At 39.7% G+C, this 22,132-nt stretch overlaps 1 protein-coding gene and 1 long non-coding RNA gene across 3 annotated transcripts; one reads left to right on the forward strand and one right to left on the reverse strand.

Moving 5' to 3' along the window:
- The first annotated feature begins 9,169 nt into the window (after positions 1-9,169).
- On the forward strand, positions 9,170-21,548 carry CYBRD1 (cytochrome b reductase 1). The gene is made up of 4 exons (XM_081317359.1): positions 9,170-10,234; positions 15,779-15,987; positions 18,104-18,258; positions 18,376-21,548. The coding sequence occupies exons 1-4, from the start codon at positions 10,048-10,050 to the stop codon at positions 18,647-18,649; spliced, it is 825 nt and encodes a 274-aa protein (XP_081173485.1). The 5' UTR covers positions 9,170-10,047; the 3' UTR covers positions 18,650-21,548.
- LOC308662004 lies at positions 13,030-18,181 on the reverse strand. 2 transcript variants are annotated; one of them, XR_014025076.1, is made up of 3 exons: positions 18,082-18,181; positions 16,386-16,416; positions 13,030-14,755 (listed from the first exon to the last, which is right to left on the reverse strand). It is a non-coding gene; the product is annotated as an uncharacterized lncRNA (long non-coding RNA). The 2 variants fall into 2 exon arrangements; XR_014025077.1 differs by lacking the exon at positions 18,082-18,181 and having other exon boundaries at positions 16,386-16,535.
- Positions 21,549-22,132: the final 584 nt, after the last annotated feature.

The raw sequence follows: 22,132 nt of genomic DNA on the forward strand, positions 1-22,132 counted from the left end.
GGTCTTCACATTTGGCCCTTTTATGACTTGTGGACTTCAACTCCCAGAATTCCTCAGCAAGGCACTTTGGCTGAGGAGTTGAAGTCCACAAGTCATAAAAGGGCCAAGTTTGAAGACCCCTGGTCTGGACTCAATCTGATCATTGCCTTAGTGGTTGATAAAGCCCTTTGGCTTCCAAGGGCATCCTCTTTATTCACTACAATGGTGAAATCCTGATAGAACATTAAATACCTGTGTAGCCCCTCTAATTAGATATACCCATGGTGGCGAACCTATGGCACGCATGCCACAGATGTCACGCAGAGCCCTCTGTGGGCACACACGCCGTCGCCCCAGTCCTAGGCCTTCAGCTGGGTTTTATAAAACCTTTTCGCTTTAGGCCTCCGCTCCCATGTGCAAGAAAAAAAAGGTTCAATCAATCAACTTCAACTTCTCGCGGGGAAAAAAAAGGTCTTGCTAAGTTGGAGTTGATTGATTGAACTTTTTAGTCCCACCCAGTCTGCCGTTACCACCGCAGCCATGCCCACCCAATGGGCCACACCCACCCAAAGGGCCACGCCCACCTGGCACCCGACAATACATAAGTGGGTTTTGGGTTGCAGTTTGGGCACTCGGTCTTTAAAAGGTTCGCCATTACTGAGATATACCAAAGGGATAATTAACTAGACCCAAGCTGAAATGGACAACCTTGGTTGGAAAACTAGGAAACTAATGACCACACGTCAAGTGCTTTACCCAGTAAGGAAAACTAAAGAGACTCTGCTTGCAAAAGGTTGTAAGGCTCACAAAGACAACAAAACCTAAACTGGGATGTAAAAAATAAATAGGTCAGTCAAATTAATATCTGGAAAAAAGAGCCAATTTACATCTAAACATTAACTTTATTGACTCTTGAGGTCCCTGGAGATTTGATCCCAGTTTCACTTCCTTGTAACTTTCTACTAGGAAAGGGTCAGTCTTCCTAATTTAAATATAATTAAAGTGGGAGTTAGAATTGTTTGTGAATGTTCCAGGGTTTTGGTTGAGTGTGGCTGTAGCCGCATTAAAGCGGTGACCAAGGGGGCCTTCTCCCGGGTTCGACTAGTTCGCCAACTACGGCCTTATCTGGACCTGGATGCCTTACGTACAGTCACCCATGCCCTTGTGACCTCTCGCCTAGACTACTGTAACGCTCTCTACATGGGGCTGCCCTTGAGATCCACTCGGAAGCTTCAACTGGTGCAAAGTGCAGCGGCACAGACACTCTTGGGAGCCTCCCGATACTCCCATATCACACCTCTCCTCCGTGCGCTGCACTGGCTTCCGGTTGCCTTCCGTGTGAAGTTCAAGGTGCTAACAATGACATACAAAGCCCTACATGGCATGGGTCCGGACTACCTACGGGAGCACCTTCTGCCAATGTCTGCACCCCACCGTCCTGTGCGCTCCCACAGAGAGGGCCTCCTCAGGGTGCCACCGCTCAAGGAATGTCGGCTGGTGGCCCCCAGGGGGAGGGCATTCTCAGTGGGTGCGCCAGCACTCTGGAACTGCTTGCCAACCGAAATCCGGATGGCCCCCGACCTCCGCACCTTCCGGCGCGACTTAAAAACTTACCTGTTCCAGCATTCCGGCCTGGCCTGATAGCTCTAATTGGGGTCCCAGTTTGTTTTTACTATTGTTTTTCACTATTGTTCAATCTGTATACCTACCTTACTCTGTACACCGCCCCGAGTCCCTCGGGAGAAGGGCGGTTTATAAAAACAAACAAATAAATAAATAAATAAATAAATAAAATTAAAGCCCTTAGCAAAGAATTCAAGGCTGTGATTCAGCCAGGGAAAAGAGTGGTTAGAGGTAAGTTAGATTCCTAAATTTATCAATACTTTTGATGTTACATTTTGGCATGCATAACTTCCTTAGTATAAAACCTGCCTTGTAATGTCCCCTTTGGTATTAAAAATCTGCATCAAGATTAACAGGAGCTTTATTTCACTTCTATCATTAATTGGAGCTTGATTGGACCCCTACATACAGAGGAAGAGATAATGTGATCCTCAAACCACCTTGCTAAATCATGATGTTGAGGAAATGCTAATATAAGCAGCCTCTGATTATCTGTGAACAAGTAATCTGTAACTAAAGAAACTATCAATGGTTTCTATATTATGCAAACCAGAAAGGCTTCATATTCCTCCTGGAGAAAAGCCATGGTTTGTTTTAGTAATCTTTGTTTTGTTTTGAACAAATCAGAAACCCTGGCTTTCCCCATACCATAAAAACCTTATTCACAGACATATCGATTTTTTAAAAAAACTCAAAAAATTGCTTACTTGCTGTTAAGTAAAATACATTATTATCGTTCTGAATATCACCACAAATTATATTATTCTGCTGTGCAGAAAACAAGTGGGAGACAAAGAAAATTGGTCTGGAGAGAGTGGAAAATAGAAATTATTTGCAAAATGTGTAAAAACAAATATATTTCAATAGAATAATGAAACAAAGTTATGTAAAAGATAATACCATAAAAGGTCTTGCAACTGACTTGCACAAATTGCATTTGTAGAAATCACTCTAACTCAGACATGTCAAACACAAGGCCCGGGGGCCGGATCCGGCCCGCGAAGTGGTTTCATGTGGCCCGCGAAGCCATCCTGGAAACAGTGAGGGAACAGCCCCCACTGCCTTGGCCCTGGCCCAGAGACCCTCCTTCTGCCAGAGACCCTCAGATCTGTCCCACTCCTGCCCAGGCCCCCATAGGCACCCTTGATGCGAACGATGTAGAGCTGGCCACACCCACCCAGTAGGCCATACGCACTTTAGCCACACCCACCCAGTAGACCACGCCCACCCTGGCCATACCCCCCCCGGCCCCTTGAGGGCAACCGCAATGCTGATGCGGCCCTCAATGAAATTGAGTTTGACACCCCTGCTCTAACTAGAAGACTGAACAAGAAGGAACCAAAGTCCCAAGTTATTTTTAAGGCACTAAAATAGTGAATATGTGCCATCAAATCATTTTCAGCTCTTAATGGGCACATAGAAAGGACCACACAGATTCTCCATGATGATCTAGCACTAACCTTTTCTTTCACCCCCAACGATGTACTCATCCCATCTGTGGTTGAATCTACCCATCTTGTCCTCTTCTCTTTCCTTCTATATTTCCTAGCATTATAGCTTTTTCCAGAGAGTGGGTCTTCATACAGTGCAGGGGTAGGCAACCTTGGCTCTTTTATGACTCATGGACCTCAACTCCCAGAATTCCTGAGGCAGCCTGGCTCAGGAATTCTGGGAATTGAAGTCCACGAGTCATAAAAGAGCTAAGGTTGCCTACCCCTGATATAGTGTATTGGAATTTGTGCCTGGAGTGAGAATTAGGGGTTAATTTGCTCAATGAGCCATCAGTTTGTTTTCTTGGCTGTTCACAGAATGCTCAGGAGTCTTCTCCAGTACCAGAGTTCAAGGCATTGATAATCTTCCTATCCTGCTTTTTTAAAGTCCAACTTTCACTTCCATAGAGGGTCATAGATATAGCAGTAGAGAGAGAGAAATACATTCCAGAATCCAAAGCACTTCCTAGCGAAGCAGAATCTGGTTGAATCCTGAAATCACTTTGTCCTCATTCAGGGAATAGAAATAGACAATATGGTTCCAGGATCCAATTCTGTACCTCTCAAGAACTGTACTGAATCCTGAAACTCAGATCCAATAGAAGGTGTTAATCTTTTTGTTGATTTTGTAAGAGAACTCTTGCAAATACTACTGCCTAAGCCATTATTTGAAGTTAAAAACTGGTTGGAAGCCATGTTTTAATGAAATGGCAACAGCTGTGTTCTCTGTTGGAAATACATTTAACTGTAATCCTGTCTACAGAGCAAGCCTAAAGCATATAGTGTTTGTATCGTGCTAGTAATGTAAGTACGCATAATTTATGTTTAAAAATTTTTCACTGCAGTTTTGCAACTTTTTTTCTATTGCTGACTGATTAATTGTTGCCTTTTAATTTATTTCAACATAAAGATTTAGACAGCTTAGAATGTCTATGCTTTCAATGAAGGCCTAACTTTTGGCTGAAACTAGTACCCTAGCATATTTTTTTACAATTCTATTAAAAGGGATGCTTTGTTTTAATTTTCACTTTGGGACAATCTGAATATAGTTAGGTTTCTTTCCTGTGCAATCATATCCAGCAATCACAAATTATATTAAATGGAGAAAGCTAATGTGAAAAGAAGGGATGGAGAAAGATACATCCTAAGAAAGTTGAGGTAAAAAAAAAAGATGAGTGCAAACTCCTGGTTTGGGGTGAGAATTGGAGTCTGAGGGTGAATCTAAAATTGGTTAAGTCTTTCTCTTTCAATGTTCTACAATCTCTTCTTTAAAAGTTTCCACCTCTTTTAACATTAGTCTTACTTCTGCTCTTATTTTTTGCTAGATTTACCTTTCCACGTTCTGAAGGACTACCTTGTTTTTTTTATTAGGGGCTTATTTCTTTTTCACTCTAATCCTGACCTAGGTATACTAAGATGCAACCGGACTTTTTTGATGGGCCTCTAAATTTAACGTCACGCATATCTGAAGTTTTAAACTAAAACATTCTTCAACCTCCTGAAATATCTTGTGCTACTCGTAATAATTTTAGAAAGTCATATACATTATTTCACTTAAATTTGTATATATATTTTAATTTAACTATCTCTTTCACTCCCAAAAGTCTGGATGATTTTTAATATCTATTATAAACTTAAAAGAGTTAAAAACATAAAATAAAAACATATCGGCCCAGTTTAAAAACAACCTTAACAATAAAAATTAATATACTATCCACAGGCCTGGAACACATCCAGATCATAAGGGCTCCTGGAATCGCAGGACAGTGGATGCTATAGATATCGCCGAGGGATACTCCCTCTCTCAACAATACATAAGGCATAATTCATTGGTCCCCAAAATGATGTTTAATTGAAGCACACTCACTCTACCTGAACGTACCAGGTGGAGAGAAACAGAGATAGACAGTCCTTCAGATAACAGGCCCTAGGGCAGGGGTAGGCAACCTTGGCTCTTTTATGACTCGTGGACTTCAACTCCCAGAATTCCTGAGCTGGCTCAGGAATTCTGGGAGTTGAAGTCCACGAGTCATAAAAGAACCAAGGTTGCCTACCCCTGCCCTAGGGTTTTATAGTTAACAATTAGTATCTTGAATTGCACCAGAAGCCAAGTGGCAGCCAACACAGCTCACATAGCTGTAATGACACATCGACATAAGAAGTGCCTACTACTGCTCTTGTTGCTGCATTTTGGACAACCTGTAACTTTTGGTCTTGGCAGCACCGGGTAGAAACACTGCAATAATCCAACTGTGAGTTGATCAGAACATGAGTGACTGTCTGAAGGGTCTTCTGGTTGAGGAAAAGGGACATGTAACGCACAAGAGGAACCTGTGCAAAGACCCTCTTGGTCATGGTTGCCATCTTCTCATCAAATCCCCAAAGACCTCCAAGTTGAATGGGGAAATATATTTTAAAGCTTTCCTCTTCACCCTTATATTTAGGTAGGGAGGTGGGTTGCAACACTTATATTCTCACAATAGAATTCCAACCTTATAGTTAAGTAGGGAGGTAGATTGCAGCAATTTTCTTCTCACAATAGAACTCCAACTTTCTGGGGGGGAAAAGATAGGAGTGAAACTACATATCTCTTCTGCAAAAAAACCCCAAAAACAAAAGAGGGGAAAAAGATGTTGCACTAAATGCTTCTGTCTTTTTGTAGAGGATTACTAAATCCACTGATCCAACCCTAAATACCTTATTAAGAACCTAGGCTTTTCTTTGGCAGGGTTCACACAAACTCACATCCTCAAGTGAAATAACACCATGATTTTCTTGATTCAGTTCTTGGAAGTTGAACAAGTCAGAAGTGTTTGCATTGTATAGGTTGGATTCACATAACAGTTTAGCTAAGATGTGGCTATTCTCTGGTTCAGTTTGTCATATAAACACAGATGATATGAATTAATCTAAAACCTGTACTTTACGTTTACTTTTCATAAACAGCTAAAATTATTCTGACATAAATAAATGGATGGGAACGAAAGAATACAGAAAAACTGAGATATTTGGGGATCCAAGAATGAAGGCCAATAGTGATTGTTTTGTGAACATCTGCTTAGAAAAAGCACTCCTTTCACTTATCACTTTAAGTATATACATACACAGACAGCAAAGGGATGAATACGCAGTTGAAAACACAACTGATTTAATAAGAAAAAAGAATTAGTGATGGATAGAAAGGGATGACAGATTCTCAGATTAAAACAGACCAATTTCTGATGGGGTTAAGGGTGAAAAAGAGAGAAATGGTTGGAAAGGAAAGAAATGAGAGTGAAAGTAGAACTGCAGGAGAAAAGTACGCATCTATAAAACATATTAGAAGGCAAATTACTATCACAAAAGAATGAGTGGAATGTGTACAAAAAAAGGACATGGAAACTGTTTCGAACACAATGAAAACAATGTTATGGAATGCCAAGAAGTGTTTTGAATTACACTAATGGAAAATTTGAAAAAGGATTTTTGATAGAATGATTGAAATAAAATAAAAAAGAATGATTGCTGCAAAAAATTAGGTTGCAAACAATATATTTAAACAGAACAAAGATTTGAGATTAAGAGAGAAAACAATGTAGGTAGAAATAAATGTTTTGGAAATAGATGAAACGGTTATACAAAAGAGCTTCCAGCAGAGTGATTGGAATTAAAAATGAAAGTGAGGATATAGAATTTATTTTAAAAAATGGCATTGAAACGAATACTATAAATGTTAGAATTCAATAAAACATGGATGAAAAGCCAATTATAACTGCTAGAAAAATACTGAAAATGGTAAGTTACGTATATACCTTGAGAAATGATAAAATACACGTGTGGTTGGCTTACCGAGTGGCAATATGATTTATTCAGTGTGTGAAGATTGTATTTGTACCTGATGCTTGGAACAATGACTTTGAGGAATTTTTCTAAATGGAAAGGTAGCAAGCATGGATGCAAAAACTATAGGGGAATCAGCTTGCTAATGTGCTCGGAAAAGTGCCTGACAGAAAAGTATCAAAGAGCAAAGTCTGGAAAATGTAGGCAAAGGGGTTTGCTTAGCAAGTAATTCAACATTGTGCATGGATTAAGTCAAGCATTATGTTTACAGAATAACTTGGAGCTGGAAGGGGCCTTGTAGGTCCCCAACCCCCAGTCCATGGACCAGTACCGGGCCGCAGCAAGCCAGCAACTGGGCTGCACATAACAAGCAAAGCCCCATCCATGAGATGCAGGCAGCACACAAAACCACGCCCCCTCCAGTCCACAAAAAATCCTTTCTCCACGGAACGGGTCCCTGGTGCCCAAAAGGTCGGGGACCTCTGATCTAGTCCAATCCCCTGCTGAAGCAGGAGACCCTATAACAGAGGTCCCCACAGACCGAGGGTTGGGGACCCCTGCCCTATACCATTGCTGACAAGTGGCTGTCCAGTCTTTTCTTAAAAGGTTCCGTGATGGGGCATCCACAACTTCTGAAGGAAAGCCTTTCCACTTGTTAATTGTTCTCATCACCGTTAGGAAATTTCTCCTTAGTTCTAGGTTGAATCTCTCCTTGATCAGTTTCCAACCATTGTTTCTTGTCTGGCCTGCAGGTCCTTTGGAAAATAGGTTGTCCCCCTCCTCTGTGACAGCCCCTCAAATACTCATATTCCCTTGTTTGTTTATAATTGATGGAGAAATGCTTGTGGTGAGGCCAAAGGTGTGTTTGGTTTGGACAGGAATTTGTGCACAAATGCTATGCTGACTAAGCATCAAAGTGATTTCAAGCAGATATTAGACTTATACTGCAGCAAGGGTTATGAATCTAATATTAATGTATCATAGACCAAGATGGTTGTGCTTGATACAAAAATGGAGTGAACAATTTCAAATTATATATTAGTAGCAAACAGCTAGAGCAAGTTGATTAAAATGTATATTAATATTGTCTAAAGATTGAAAAAAAATAAAAAAAAATTAAGGAAAGTTCAAATGATCATAAAAAGAGGTACTTTATAGTCTGTTGCAAGGAATGTTTGTCAAGTGAACAAAAATGACTCTGTAAAAGGGTGTACTTCTGCCTCTTTGTTATATGAAGAGTTGGCTTATGTGAGGAGGAAAAAAAACTAAGTTGAATGCACAGTATTGGATTACAGGTGTGTGTCTATTGAAATAAGCAGTAAAATGAATTAATGTGGAATGCAGGTGAATTGAATATAAAAGTTAGAGACTAATAGAAAAGGCATACAGTATGCTAAATTAATTTGGTCGGATAAGTGAGGAGTGAATGAATGGGACAGGCTGAGATGAAGTAGAAAACTGAAAATAATGGATTGATGAGATATTTACAAAGGAAAAAAGTGCTAAGATTAAAGAGTAAAATATAATGGTATGAATGAGAAGGAAGCAAGGATACAAAGGCATTAAAAAGTATAGCAAGCTCTACTGGTGTAAACCTGATTTTTCCTTTTCATGTTTTTTTAATTTCATGCTCTTTATTCCTACGTTTATTATTTAACCCTTTTTCTGTGTTTGAAATACTAATGTTCACCCCAAAAGGGAACAGTATGGTATGTATATTTGTACATACGTGCACAGTGAAGAGGGCCAAGTTTGGGCCCTAATCCTTACAAGGCGTGGAGGTATTCTGGCTACATGCTAGAAGAATATAAGGGCAGAAATAGCAGCAAAGGAAAGGCTGAGTTTGCATCAGAAGGTAGATAGCACAAGGGGGGGGGAAGCATATCACCACCACGAGGCCCCATAACTTTCATGCTGCATCCAGTGCAAAAAGTAAACACGGTAGCTTAGAAGAACTTAAAAACGAATGCAAATACAGTCTTTTGGGGTTGCCTCGAGAAAGCACAGGATACGGGGGAATCCAGTCACCGAGAGTTCCCTATGGGGGGAGGAGGAGGATGATCGGTGGGTCTTTGAAGCTAAAATCCAAAGGGCACCCAAAATAAGCCTCCTTCACCACCCCCTGGGCTTACTTACTCCTCAATAGGCTTGGGCTTAACGCAGCTGTTGCTGCTTTCAGGCTACTACTGTTCGGAACGTGGCTCAAGATCCAAAAGAAATAAGCTCACTTGGAATTCCAGCAACAAAGGTTTTATTGGAAAGAAGCCTTTGCAAAGGCTTGGTGGACACACTCTCTCTCTCTCTCTCACACACACACACACACGTTCAGCCACACCTTACAGAGCTGTTTGACAGGTTTATATCCTACCTCCACGCAGATTTCCCCCCCTCCCCTATCGCACTCAACGCCCCTTCCCTAATCATCCGATAAAACTCTGCGGAGCGCCTAAAACCACCGTCCTTCCCACGTTCCAGGCAGCCCCATCGTCCGTATCCAATCTTTCACCGTCTGTTAACACAGTCGGTCTCCTATAGTCGTTTCGGTTATTTCCTATTGCAATTTGTAACTTCTGCTTTTCACATCTGTATCTGTCAAATACCTCGGATATTTGTTACGATTTCTGATCTTCCGTTGGCTTCCGCGCCAGCCTTTTTTTAGACTCGTTAGAAATTTCGGAAGAACGCTTTTTATTCCTTTCAACAGGTTCGTGGCTTAAACGCGGCTGCTGCTGCTGCTGCTTTCGGGCTACCAATATTCGCGCAGGCAGCCTCCGAAACAAACGAACCAAAAAAAGAAAAAAGCCAGCCCGGAGAACCTAATTCTCCTTAAAGGAAGAGCACTTAGGAGCGCCAACTGTCGACTTCAGTTTTGTTTCGGGTCCGAGGAGAAAGGGAGGCGCCGAAAGCAAGCAGCCGCTGGCTGACTAAACTTCCCCCCACACACTTCTCGTGATTTCTCCAGGCCGATCCAAGAGGGAGGGAATCCGGGCTTTCTCTCACCTCCCTCTCTTTCCTTCCCTCCAGGGGACGAAGGAGGAGGAGGAGGCCGCGACCCGCCGAGCCCTCCGGCTCCCGGCTCCGCCCCGCTCCCGTGTTTCTTTGGCTCCCCTGCCGTTACTTCGTGGTGCCCGGGGAGATGGAGGGCTTCAAGCTCTTCCTGGCCTTCCTGGCCTCCGCGCTGCTGCTCGGCTTCCTCTCCGTCGTCTTCGCCCTGGTCTGGGTTCTCCACTACCGCGAGGGGCTGGCCTGGAACGGAGACTCGGCCGAGTTCAATTGGCACCCGGTCCTCATCGTCACGGGCTTCGTCTTCATCCAAGGAATCGGTGCGTAAGGAGGGAGGGCGGGCGGGTGGGGGGGGGGCGCGGACGCGGGTTAGCCGAGAGAGATCGGGGCCGGTGGGTGGGTGGAGGTCTCGAGAAGAGACTAGGGGGCTTTTTTTGGTTTTTTTTTCCCACTGCAAACGCGGCAGCACGCGTAGAAGGGAACTCCCACGGCCCCCGGGTCCCTTTCTCTCTCCCGTGGGGGCTGGCTTCAGACGTCCCGGGTTGATCCTGCAAGTTACCCCGAAAGGCAGTTTGGTTGCAAGCCAGCGCTCGCGAGGGCTGCGGGTGGCAAGTGGACGAGCAGCTTTCTCGTCGCTGGCCGGGGAGTTGGACCTTTCCCAGGAGAAGGGGGAAAAAAAACAAAAACCAGCGAAGAGTTCCTGGTATTCTCCTGCCTTCGCGGACCTGTCTCCCTTCCGTCTCCCTTTCCTCCCCCGCCCCCGTTCCGCCTCCTTGGTTCCGAGACGGGACGGGCTCCCCGCTCCACCGGGCACGGGGCCTTTTGGCGCCTTTTTAGTTAGAAAGGAAGCCTCGTTCCTTTGCCCTCCAACGTGAGGAGCAGTTCTGAGCTGTGGAGTTTGTTTGTTTATTAATTGATTTTATATATATATATATATACCGCCCTATTCCCGAAGGACTCGGGGCGGTTCACAGGGCGAATTTATTTTATTTTTATTTATTTTAATTCCATTTATATCCCGCCCTTCTCCGAAGACTCAGGGCGGCTTACAAGCTTAGCAGTAGCCTTCATTCTATGTATATAGAATGAAGAATGAATTTTATATAGAATGAATATAAAACAATACAAAAAAGGAAAGAGAAAATAGAATTAAATTAATACTAGCCCACAGGATTAAGACAGAGTTTAAAATTTAAATGTAAAATTAATTGCAATTGGAGGTGTGGAGTCCTCGGTGCTCCCTGAGTTTGCTTGCAGAGGCTTCATTACCCAACCGGGCAAATACTTAAAGTGTTGCGAAACTGCCTCCTTTTTTCTTTTTTCTTTCCTTTCCTCCTCAGTGACTCTGCGTTTTTAAAAGGAATGTCTCTGGAACCGTTAATTCTCTGTGGCGACTGTTTCACTGACGCTTTCCTTACCTGACTTGAAAAAACGCCAACGTCACAACTCGAGGCTTCTTTGGATTGTTGAAAAAACGCTAGTTCAGAACTAGTTGTAAATATGGGTGGGGTGAGGGAAGATTGCTACAAGGGTGACTAATCTGGACTGAAAAACCCCATTGTGTTCTGATGAGTACATATATCTTTGATCATCTTAATTCTAGTTCATGAAAGTTTACAATAATTTCATTTCCTCAACGATGCGGGAATCAGCTGGTGGAACAAATAATAATCATCTCGCGCTGTTCAAATGCTAGATTTTGTGTTATTTAAAAAAAGATTTAATAATGGGGGGGGGGGGAAACCCAGCTAGAGATTAAACACTTGGTAAAGTAGTATGAATGGTGAAAGAAAGAAGTCTTAATGGTAGGAAATCTCTAGTAGGAAAAAAAACTTAAAAATTAATACACGTACAGTGTACAGTAGTCAGGGCTTTTTTTCTCATAGAACGCTCAGAATGGAGTTCCGGTACCTTTTTTGGATGGAACCTTGTAGGGTAGGCAAGACGGGCTGTATGACGTGTGTGAGTTCCGGCACCTTTTTCTTTTACAAAAAAAGCACTGACAGTAGTGAATAGTATATGGGGTTTATAATTCCTGATAAATGAGTATAGGAAATCAGATTTGGGCTTGTAAACTAATTCTGCAAGATGGAAGTTGTTAGATCTTCAGTGTCCAGAAGGAAGAAAAAAGATTTTAAAAGTAAAAGCAAACCAAAAGAAAAGTTATGTGCTTAATTTTAATCAATACATTTCTGTTCATGGAGAGATCAGTGTGCAATTTATCATTCACCTGTTAGAAGGTGTGACAGCTAAATCTTTTAAACTACTGTGTGCCATACGCCAGGCATTGGAAGCTTGATACCTTGTCCATTGGCACCTGGTCATGCTCGCAGCCAGATCTGGATTGATTCCTTCTCCTGACATGCTGAGCAATGACCCCCTTATATTCATTTACAAGAATGCCTTTGGAAATCATATTTTTAGAAAAGGAATGTGACATGTAGCCGTTTTGTATGAAATTAGGCTCACCTAAAAAAGAAGTAGCAGTGTGCATTCTCAGGATAAAGGGGAAGAAAGAAATGATACAACAATTTGCTTTCTGGTAAATAGTGTTGCCAGTGGCAATGTCACCATGGCAGCTACTTATGAAAAATGTCCACAACATGTTCTCAAATATAGTCACGGGATGTGTCCCATCCCATCATTGCCTGATCTTATTAGTTCTCTTTATTTCTCTCTGTCTACATACAAACACACACACACACACACACACACACATTCATTCATTGAGGTTAGAATGGCGCTTTAAGCACATAGGCTGGCAATAGTTAACATTCTTAAGGGATTTTTTTCCTATTCAACCTATTTATTTTGGTTTCCCCATTATTACATAAGCAATATCTATATCCAGTATGTTGCTCCTAATATTTTATCTGGCCATTATGCATGCCAGTAAAACAGTGTGGATGGAAAAACTTGCAAACTATTACAAGCCTGTGGTGATGTAAATAATTTGGCATGTGTGTCTTATTCTTAGTTTCAGATGGGTGATTATTGTGATACTGAAGAATTTTTTTTTGTCTTGGTGTCTATTTTGTTTTTATACACTACCCAGATTTGTGGGAACTGGGGTAAATTATAAGTATTGTTTAAAAAACAAATAAATTTACTACAATTCCATATAAAAATAAATTTATTGAGAAGTGGATTGAGTTTATAACACTATCACGCTATACATTGGATTACTATAAATATATAGTTCTTACACTAAACATAGTACAGGTAGTCCTCGACTTATGACCATAATTGAGCCCAACATTTCTGTTGCTAAGTGAAACATTTGTTAAGTGAATTTGCCCCATTTTACAACTTTTCTTGCCCCAGTTGTTAAGTGAATCACTGCAGTTAATAACACAGTTGTTAAGTGAATCTGGCTTCCCCATTGACTTTGCTTATAAGAAGGTTGCAAAAGGGGATCACACTGCAACACTGGGACACTGCAACAGTCCTAAATATGAGACAGTTGACAGTTGTCTTAATTTTGATCACATGACCATGGGGATGCTGCAACGGTGGTAAGTGTGAAAACGGTCACAAGTCACTTTTTCCAGTGCTGTTGTAACATTGGACAGTCAATAAATGAACTTTGTAAGTTGAGAACCACTTGTACCATGCTTATATATTGGAAGCTATTTGCACAGGTTAATAGAAGGAAATGTTCATTGCATGATTGTGAAGATAGAGACTCCTGAGTTGTAAAAAAAACAAGAAAATGGAAAAAAATGACTAAGTAGTGAATTTTTTGGTAACAGTTTATTTTCAGTTCAGACAAGGTGCTACTATTTAGGAAAACTTGTGACACTTTTATTAGTGTCAACTTTTGTTATGGTAATCTGAATATATCTTGGTGAGATCATGCTAAAAAAGGATAGTCTAAATGTTCAAACGTTACTGAACGTTATTGAATGTTGGAGGACACATGGGGCAGAATTACATAATGTTTTTATGAATGCTTACAAGCATTCATATAGGGCAGGGGTAGGCAACCTTGGCTCTTTTATGACTCGTGGACTTCAACTCCCAGAATTCCTGAGCCAGCTGGCTCAGGAATTCTGGGAGTTGAAGTCCACGAGTCATAAAAGAGCCAAGGTTGCCTATCCCTGATATAGGGAGTACATACCAGAGTAAAAACAAATGACAACTATACAGGTAGTCCTGGACTTAACCACAATTGGAATCAGAATTTCTATTACTAAGAAACACAGTTCTTAAGTTTATCATGCCCGATCTTACAACCTTTTTTTTGCCATGGTTGTTATGCAAATCAGTGCAGTTGTGAAGTGAATTACATGGCATTAAGCAAATCTGGCTTCCCCCATTGACACTGCTTGTCTGGGAAGGTTGCAAAAAGCAGTCACATGATTCTGGGGCGCTGCAGCTATCGTAAATACTTTGCAAGTTTCCAAGTGTGATGCCATGACAGTCTTAAGAGTGAAGACAGTTGTAAGTCATTTTTTTCAGTGTCATTGTAACTTCAGGCAGTTGCTAAATGGATGGTTGTAAGTTGTATTGTGCTTCTTTACATAATACTTATTACAGTGGTGCTAATAAAAGGCAAATGGCTGATTTATCAAAATACTATTAGGTAGCAAAATACAAACTATATTTAAAACCAGATTTTTCCTTTGCTCCTTTCTTTTTGTTACCAAGACGCTTATCTTAATGTTAATATTTATCCATTCATATATAATGACCAATGTATTATGCAGTGCTGCTCAATTCTCTTTCATTTTTTTACTGGCCTAATTAGAAGGTAAATAAAATAATGTACTTGGGTCATTCTGTGACATATAGGGTCCATGAAATACACCTTTCATTCAGTCACTCTCGGCCCAGTTCACCTAACAGGATTGTTGTGGGGAAAATAAGAGGAAAGGATATTAGGTATATTTGCAGCCTTGAGTTATTTATAAAAATAATAAAGTGGGGTAAAAAAGTAACTCCACCCCACCCCTGTAAATTGTAGTGGAAGAATAACAGTGATTCATCAGGATCCATTCTGCAGCTCCTTCCCCCAGAACCCTCTTCTCAATGGGTAAACTCAGTTTTCCTGTTTTGCATATTTTGCAATGTTGTCTTAAGGAACCTATTTTCAGAAGCTTAAGCCATTTATTTCTCCCCTAAAGTCCCCCAAGATACTTCTGGTCCTATTCACTAGTAGAATGTAGCCATTTACTTACTATGCATAGTCCAGCCCCAGTGAGTTTATCGTACAGACAGAAAATGCCCGTTTCTGCTGTTTTAAGGTCATTACCACCTTTTCTTTTACCATCTTTTCTTTTTAACAGAGTTCCTTGTTTTTTTATGAAAGATTGATGTGCTGTCTGATTTCCAATGTGCACATAGCTAATTTCCCCCAAACAGTTTAGTCAATTGTCACAACTGGAGATTCCCAACAACTTAGGATTTGTAAATCATCCCAGAATATATATAAGCAAGAACCAACTTTATTGGTTGAATCTGGTTTAGAAAGAGCACACTAAGCAGGGAATTTTAATTCAAAAAACAGAAAAGGTTTTTTGTTCTGTTCAATGTGTTGAGTCAGGCCATCTATCTAATCTAGCATGATTGCCAGTCAGTCTCCAAAATCTTAGGCAGAGAACTTTATTACTCTGTCTCTGCCTTTTTCTTCTAAAACAAGATCATTTTAAAAAGTGGGAGTGTCAATAGTTTAGCTTCCACTTAATCTGAATTCCTTCCCTCAGAAAACAGATAATCAGTAAAATGAGGAAGCATGACCTATTTGTTGAAGGAAATTCTCAAGTGTCATATGTCATTAGAATAATATAAGAACAGTTTTAACATTCCTAATAAAGTTAGTTTTGTTTTAACCTTCAGAATTCTTCCTTATTTCCCAATTCCAGCAATTATTGTATATAGGTTACCATGGACCTGGAAATGCAGCAAATTTTTGATGAAATTAATCCATGCCGGGTTACATACTGTTGCTCTGACACTTGCTATTATTTCCCTGGTGGCTGTTTTTGATTTCCATAATGCTAAGAAGATTCCTAACATGTACAGTCTACACAGCTGGATTGGATTGACTGCTGTAATTCTTTATGCTAACCAGGTTAGATGTCATTTATAAACTGTACTTAACAATAGAATAAGATTATTTTAACTTTACTAAAAATGTAAAATATATCCATTACTTTTAACTAAGAATTTTATATTTTGCAGTTCTTAGACATAAATCTTACAACTTGATAAATTAACCTTTGTCAAATGAAGGCAAATATACATGTCCCGGGATAATGTTGCAAGATCCAATCCGGGTCGGTCATCAGGACCAAAAGTTTTGGTTTTGGACTCATGCTGGTGCCTCTAGAGAGAAGTTCCCTGAGGATGTGCTCAAGCACGTGTCCGAAAGCTTGGAAGACAAAACCTTGGTCCTGGTAACCAACCCAGATTGGATCCTGCAGTAACCTTTGTGTATATTGTAAACAAAAGAGATATAAGATATATTACCTTTAAGCAGTTTGCATTCTGCTGCAGAAATCTGTTCAGGAACAAAAAAAATTACTTTCTTAATAAAAATTTTGCAATTACAATTAAAAAAACTAGATTGCCAATATTTTGCAGATTGTAAATTAACACTTAAATGGAAAGGCACTGGTTTAGCTCCTTAAAAAAAATATGAGAAGATCAAATTATTTGCCAAGAAACTGTCAGCATAGTACTGTAAGAGGATCTTTCTCATAAGAGGTAGATTTAAAGACTATTATACATATTGTTTTGTGGATTCAGTAGTCTCTGAAAACAGTCTATTTTCTACTTTGAGTACTTTTAGTAAGGAACTTTTTGGTTCTCCAGCGTTTATTAAATTTTTGAGAATGCTGTTCTTTCTATATTCAGAAGTGTTTCATTTTACCACCTTTGGCTATAGAGTGTTTTTCATATAAATTTTACAGAGTATCCTAGAAATATGTTCAGATTTTCTTATTTTTAATAGTAAGGAAGTAAGTAAATGTATATCATTTAGCATAAAACTTTATTTATAAGTTGGGGGAAGCCGTTGCCCTCTAGAAGAGCTCCTTGGTAATGATGAGGAGTGTAATTTAGTTCAACAGAATTTGGAGATTCAAAACATCCTTACTTCTTCTTTAAATCCACTTAGAGAAGAGGATAGGATCCAAAAGGATGATTGTAGTCCTGAGCAGCTTGCCCCAATAAGCAACTAATTGTTTATTGTAGTACAAAGCAGAAATTTTTAAAAGGTGGCAGTAGATTTGGCACTGGTAGCTACCGCAGGTTTCAGGATTGTGGCCCAACAAGGCCACAAATTTAATGGCAGTATTTTTAGGGAGTTTCTATTCTGATTCTGTTACTCATAAGATACAAGATTTTGCAGCCCAAGCATATAAAAATAAAATTGTTTGTACACACAGGCTATGCAACTTACATCTTTTTATCTATATGGCATGCCAGGGGGCTTGACTAGGAATATAAAAATGTAGCCCTTTATCCACTCTGTGGATGAGTTCCTAATTCCTTAGTGTCAAGCTCCTATTCAGTCTGAGAATTCACATTTTCAAGAATGGGCCAAAAACGATTTTAGCTAAAAATGGCTTTTCTTCCTGGCTAGAGTACTAATTTAAGATGGTTAAAATTAGTGGGGAAAACTACTGACAGATATTAATTTAACACTAAATAAACATTTACTGTATTAAGATAAATAAAACAAATAAATGTTAAGATATTTTTTAATAATACTAAAAAGAAGTAAATAGCCTCTACTCCATCTGTTTAGTTCAGCCAAAGGGGCTCCTGGCCTTCCAGAAGAGCATAAAGACCTGGGTCTGCCAGCTGGGGGTTCAAGAGAGCTAGCAGTTCTGGGGGTGGCTGATGGGCTGAAGGTTCTCCCTTTGGCTTTCAACTTCACAGTTGTCCCTTTTATCTTCGTTTTAATTTTAGCTTGTTTTTAACCATTGCTTTTATATCATTTTACTGTTTTATGTGCAAACCGCCCAGAGGCACGCAAGTGTGATGATTGGTGTAAAATATGCCATGAGATTTCAAAAGAAATAATTTAGGAATCAAATTTAATTTAATTTAATTTAATTTAGGAATCAAAAGAAATAATTTAGGAATCGAATTTGGCACTGCCTCATAAAGATTTATCTTCGTGTTTGGTTTTGAAATAATGTATATCGTTGTCATTTACCAAACGTTCATCTCTGTATCAGCTTGTTCTAGGCCTTCTGGTTTTCCTACTTCCCGTTGCCCCCACTTCCCTTCGGACAATTATTATGCCAATACACGTTTATTCAGGTCTTCTCATCTTTGGATCAGGGATTGCCACAGCCCTAATGGGAATTACAGAAAAACTTATTTTTAGCCTGTAAGTATTTGCCTGGATGTTACTAGTTTGTTTTTTTTGTTTTTTGTTTTTAACAACACTGAACTAATTTACCATGGTTAATGGTTCCCTTAATTTTAACTTGTTTTTTCCCTGAAGGAAAAATCCTTCCTATAGCAGTTCTCCAGAAGAAGCTATTTTTGTCAATGTTCTCGGTGTCCTGATTGTCGCCTATGGAGCTGTAATTTTGTGGATGGCTACAAGGCCCCATTGGAAGCGCCCGCCCGAGTACATTTTCCAAACCCATGAACGAATTGGAGAAGGGCTCAGTGATGAAGACTGCCATAGTCCGGAACTGGAGTTCAACAGTGATGCAGCTGCTAGGAAAAGAAATCCTAAATCCGATGAAACTGGACAGAGATCAACAATGTAAAGAAAGTATATATAACAATAATTTGCAATGAAGAAAACATACACTCCTATTCTCCCCCAGCTCTTCAACACACTATATATTGCTTTATTAATCTTGTTAGAATTTTTCTGAATAAACGAGAACAGTTAGCAAATACTTTTAATTTTAGAAGTACCTATGTTCATATGGTGGCCACCATGGTAACTTGTGCTGTATTCCTTGATAATTTTGAGAAAGATCTAAAAAAATAACACCAGGTCAGCTTCACGAAACAATTTTTAAACTGATTTTGACTAATGGAAAAATCTTTAAAAGTACAAGATAAAACCCTTAGGTTTCAGATATTGGAAGAAAGTTATCAAGAAAGGGAGCACTCGGTTGAATAAAAGTGCTGTAACTCTGGATACTTATTTAATGTTGTTCAAACCTGATTCCCTAGCACTGTGGAACTTCTGCCTATCTTGGAAAACTGAATAATTAATTCCACAATTGATTCCCCTTCACTTTCTCTCCACTTCGATGTTGCTTTCCATTGGCCTTGGAGGAGAGCTGCATTCTGCAATTCAAAATTACGACTGTGTGGCCAGGGAGAGGGGGAGGGGCGAGGCAAAGCAGGTGGATAGGAGTTATACGATTACCCTACCTAGCTTCTTTTTTTACATAGGCATCAGCTTCTCATACAAAGAAAGTTCTGCTATTACAGCAATCTCAAGACATTATTGTTACAGGGCAATCAATATTGTTTTTTTCACAACCACATTTAAATGGATATTGGCTTAACACAGTATCTCCATTATTTGGATTAAATATTATCTTGGAGTGATTGCAGTTTGTTCAGATTATAAGGGAATATAATGCATACTAGACTTAAGTAAATTAAAGTTGTGTTACTCTAAACTTTTATTCTCAAAGAGTGCCATTTGAACATACGTACGTTCAGGAGTGTTGCAGGAAAGAAAACGAAATTTATTTTTTCATTGATAATAGGTGGCCAGCTTTGTCTATGTTTGGCAAAGAGCAAGCCTTCTTTTTCATCTCGTTTTTCCTTAATGTTTACTACCTGAAGCTGTTGAATTAAATTCTAGTTCTTCCAGATTGAGGATAGTAACTACACACTTTCAGTAAGCTCCTTGTTTTTAGGAGGAGGAAGAGCATCTCCTTTATTTTGTGCTTAGATTTCGACAAGTTTCCTAAGAAAAACTATACAGTAATGAAAATGATTGGAACATTCAACCTCCATTTCATGAGAGGATGCTGTGTTTCAGGATAGTCCAATTTGTATGTTTTATGTTTTGATCTGTCAGGTACAAAAGATCAGATCCACAGGGGAGGTTAAATTAAACAAATTTATTGCTAAAAGCCTATCCATAGGAATCTTCTTAGCTAACATCTAAGAGTTAGATAAGGTTCAGCAGCATTCGGGTGGGCTGGGGGCTTGGACTTGGTTCTCTTGTGGCTATAAAGGGATTCTAGACTGATTCCCCCTTTTCACTCCACGCCCAGGTTCTGCCATCTCTTCTCATACATGATTGTCCTTTTACAGTCTCAGGTGACATGATTAATCCTAAACCAGCCTTCCCTGTGATACTGCCAGTCATATGCCAAATCTATATAGGGCTTTCATTTTTCCAAGGAGACTGAACACAGGCTTACATAGAGGATACGTTGCATTTTATTTTTGCTCTAGATGACTTTATTTAGAAATCATTGAAGCTAAAAATGTCATCTACTTTTAGTTTAACAATAAATACTAGCTACAGTGTTGGAAGGATCCTTTAGCTCATGTTATATAGAGGATGTTACACAGAATAAAAGATAGAACTTACCATTATTCTAGGCAATATTGAGAAAATGTATTCAGCACATCTACTTGGACTTTAGGGAAGGTAATCAGATTTTTGAATCATCATTGCAGCTCATTTGGAGAAAAGATCAAAACCACAGCAGCAAATTAAAAAGATCCTTTTTACAAAGTACTCTTCTCAGTACTTTTAATTGATTTCCAAAATCAATTTGCCTTCAAATGTGCAATATAAATGAAAACGTTCATTCTAATGACAGCTCAGAAAATTGCTGCTTAGTTTCTGAAAGAAATCAAAGATATTTCATGTCAAGTGTCCTGACTACTCTGCGATTGTGGACAGGAAAAGAAAGAGAGCAGTTAACCTGTCAACTTTCTATGCCAAAAATTGTCTTTTGTACCCTGATTTGCTGCTGATTGTAGCGTTACTGTGAGCCATTGTGAAAGTGACCTTAGGAAACAGTGGCCTTCCTCAGACTTGCTTTTCAGATATGTTGGGATTGCAACTTCCAAAATGAAGGCTAATGAGTTGATTTCTCAACATTAGGCGAGAACTGCTGCACTGTAGATGATAAGCTCCACCCCAAACATCTGCATAGCCCTTTTCTATGATAACAGCTTTAGAGAAGCCAAAATTCTCAGCAGATTAACATGAATGCTCAGAAGGGTGATGGTAGAAGATATAAAACTCTGATCTCTGCAGAAGGCGGTGGGAAAGAAGAATGTGCGTTGTAATAGCCTTCATATTTTGATTTTTTAAACAAGCAGAATTATTGACACCAAAGATTGTCTTATGGAGTGTTTCTTGACCTTGGTAATTTCTATGATGTATGGACTTCAACTCCTAGAATTCCCCAGCCAGCATGCCACACATCTTAAAATTGCCAAGACTGAAAAACGCTGGTCTTGCATATCAGTGACTATGTGATCCACATTTCTAAAAGAATGCATGCTGTACTATATATTAGAACAAACAGTATAATTTTAATAAAAAGCAAACTTCGATATTGCCAATATCAGAAATATTTGGAAACCCATTTGAATATGTGGGATCAGCACTTTGTAAAGTAAAAATTTTGTAACTATTTTTATATTACAATAAAAAATATTAAGAGTCTACAGTGTTTGAAGAATGCGGGTCTTGGGTTTGGCTAGTCTAAAGAAAAGAAATAGGGCAGACATGATAACAGTATTCCAGTATTTGAGGGGCTGCCACAAGGAAGAGGGGGGCACGTTCACCACAGCACCAGAGGGAAAGACGAGAAACAATGGTTGGAAACTGATCAAAGAGAGAAGCAACCTGGAATTAAGGAGAAACTTCCTGACAGTGAGGACAATCAACCAGTGGAACAGCTTGAGGTCTTTAAGAAGAGACTAAACAATCACCTGTCTCAGATAGTATTAGGTTCCCCTGCTTGAGCAGGGGGCTGGACTAGGAAGACTAGAATTTCTCCTGTTAGGTATCTTGGGCTTCTATTCGTGGTGAATTTCCCAATGCTTACCCAATGCTCCATAGGCTAATGTCATGTGTGAAATTATTCTAAGAATGAAATTCTTTTGTCACATAACTGTAGAGATAGAGGTCATATAAAGGTTACGTAGAGGCCGTGCGGAGCAAACTGCCACATCTCAGTACCTGTTTACCTCAAATGTCTATGAGCTCACCTAATTAGCACCACCAGGAACCATCAAGATATGTGACA

Source organism: Vipera berus (assembly GCF_964194415.1).
Source record: "Vipera berus genome assembly, chromosome: 1".
In the NCBI taxonomy this organism is placed as follows: domain Eukaryota; kingdom Metazoa; phylum Chordata; class Lepidosauria; order Squamata; family Viperidae; genus Vipera; species Vipera berus.

What these genes read in the sequence shown, in the direction of transcription:
- CYBRD1 (XM_081317359.1), top strand. Translation starts at nt 10,048, where the DNA reads ATGGAGGGCTTCAAGCTCTTCCTGGCCTTCCTGGCCTCCGCGCTGCTG. An exon ending in CGTCTTCATCCAAGGAATCG is followed by an intron (nt 10,235 to 15,778) that starts GTGCGTAAGGAG and finishes TCCCAATTCCAG; the next exon opens with CAATTATTGTATATAGGTTA. An exon ending in GAAAAACTTATTTTTAGCCT is followed by an intron (nt 18,259 to 18,375) that starts GTAAGTATTTGC and finishes TTTTCCCTGAAG; the next exon opens with GAAAAATCCTTCCTATAGCA.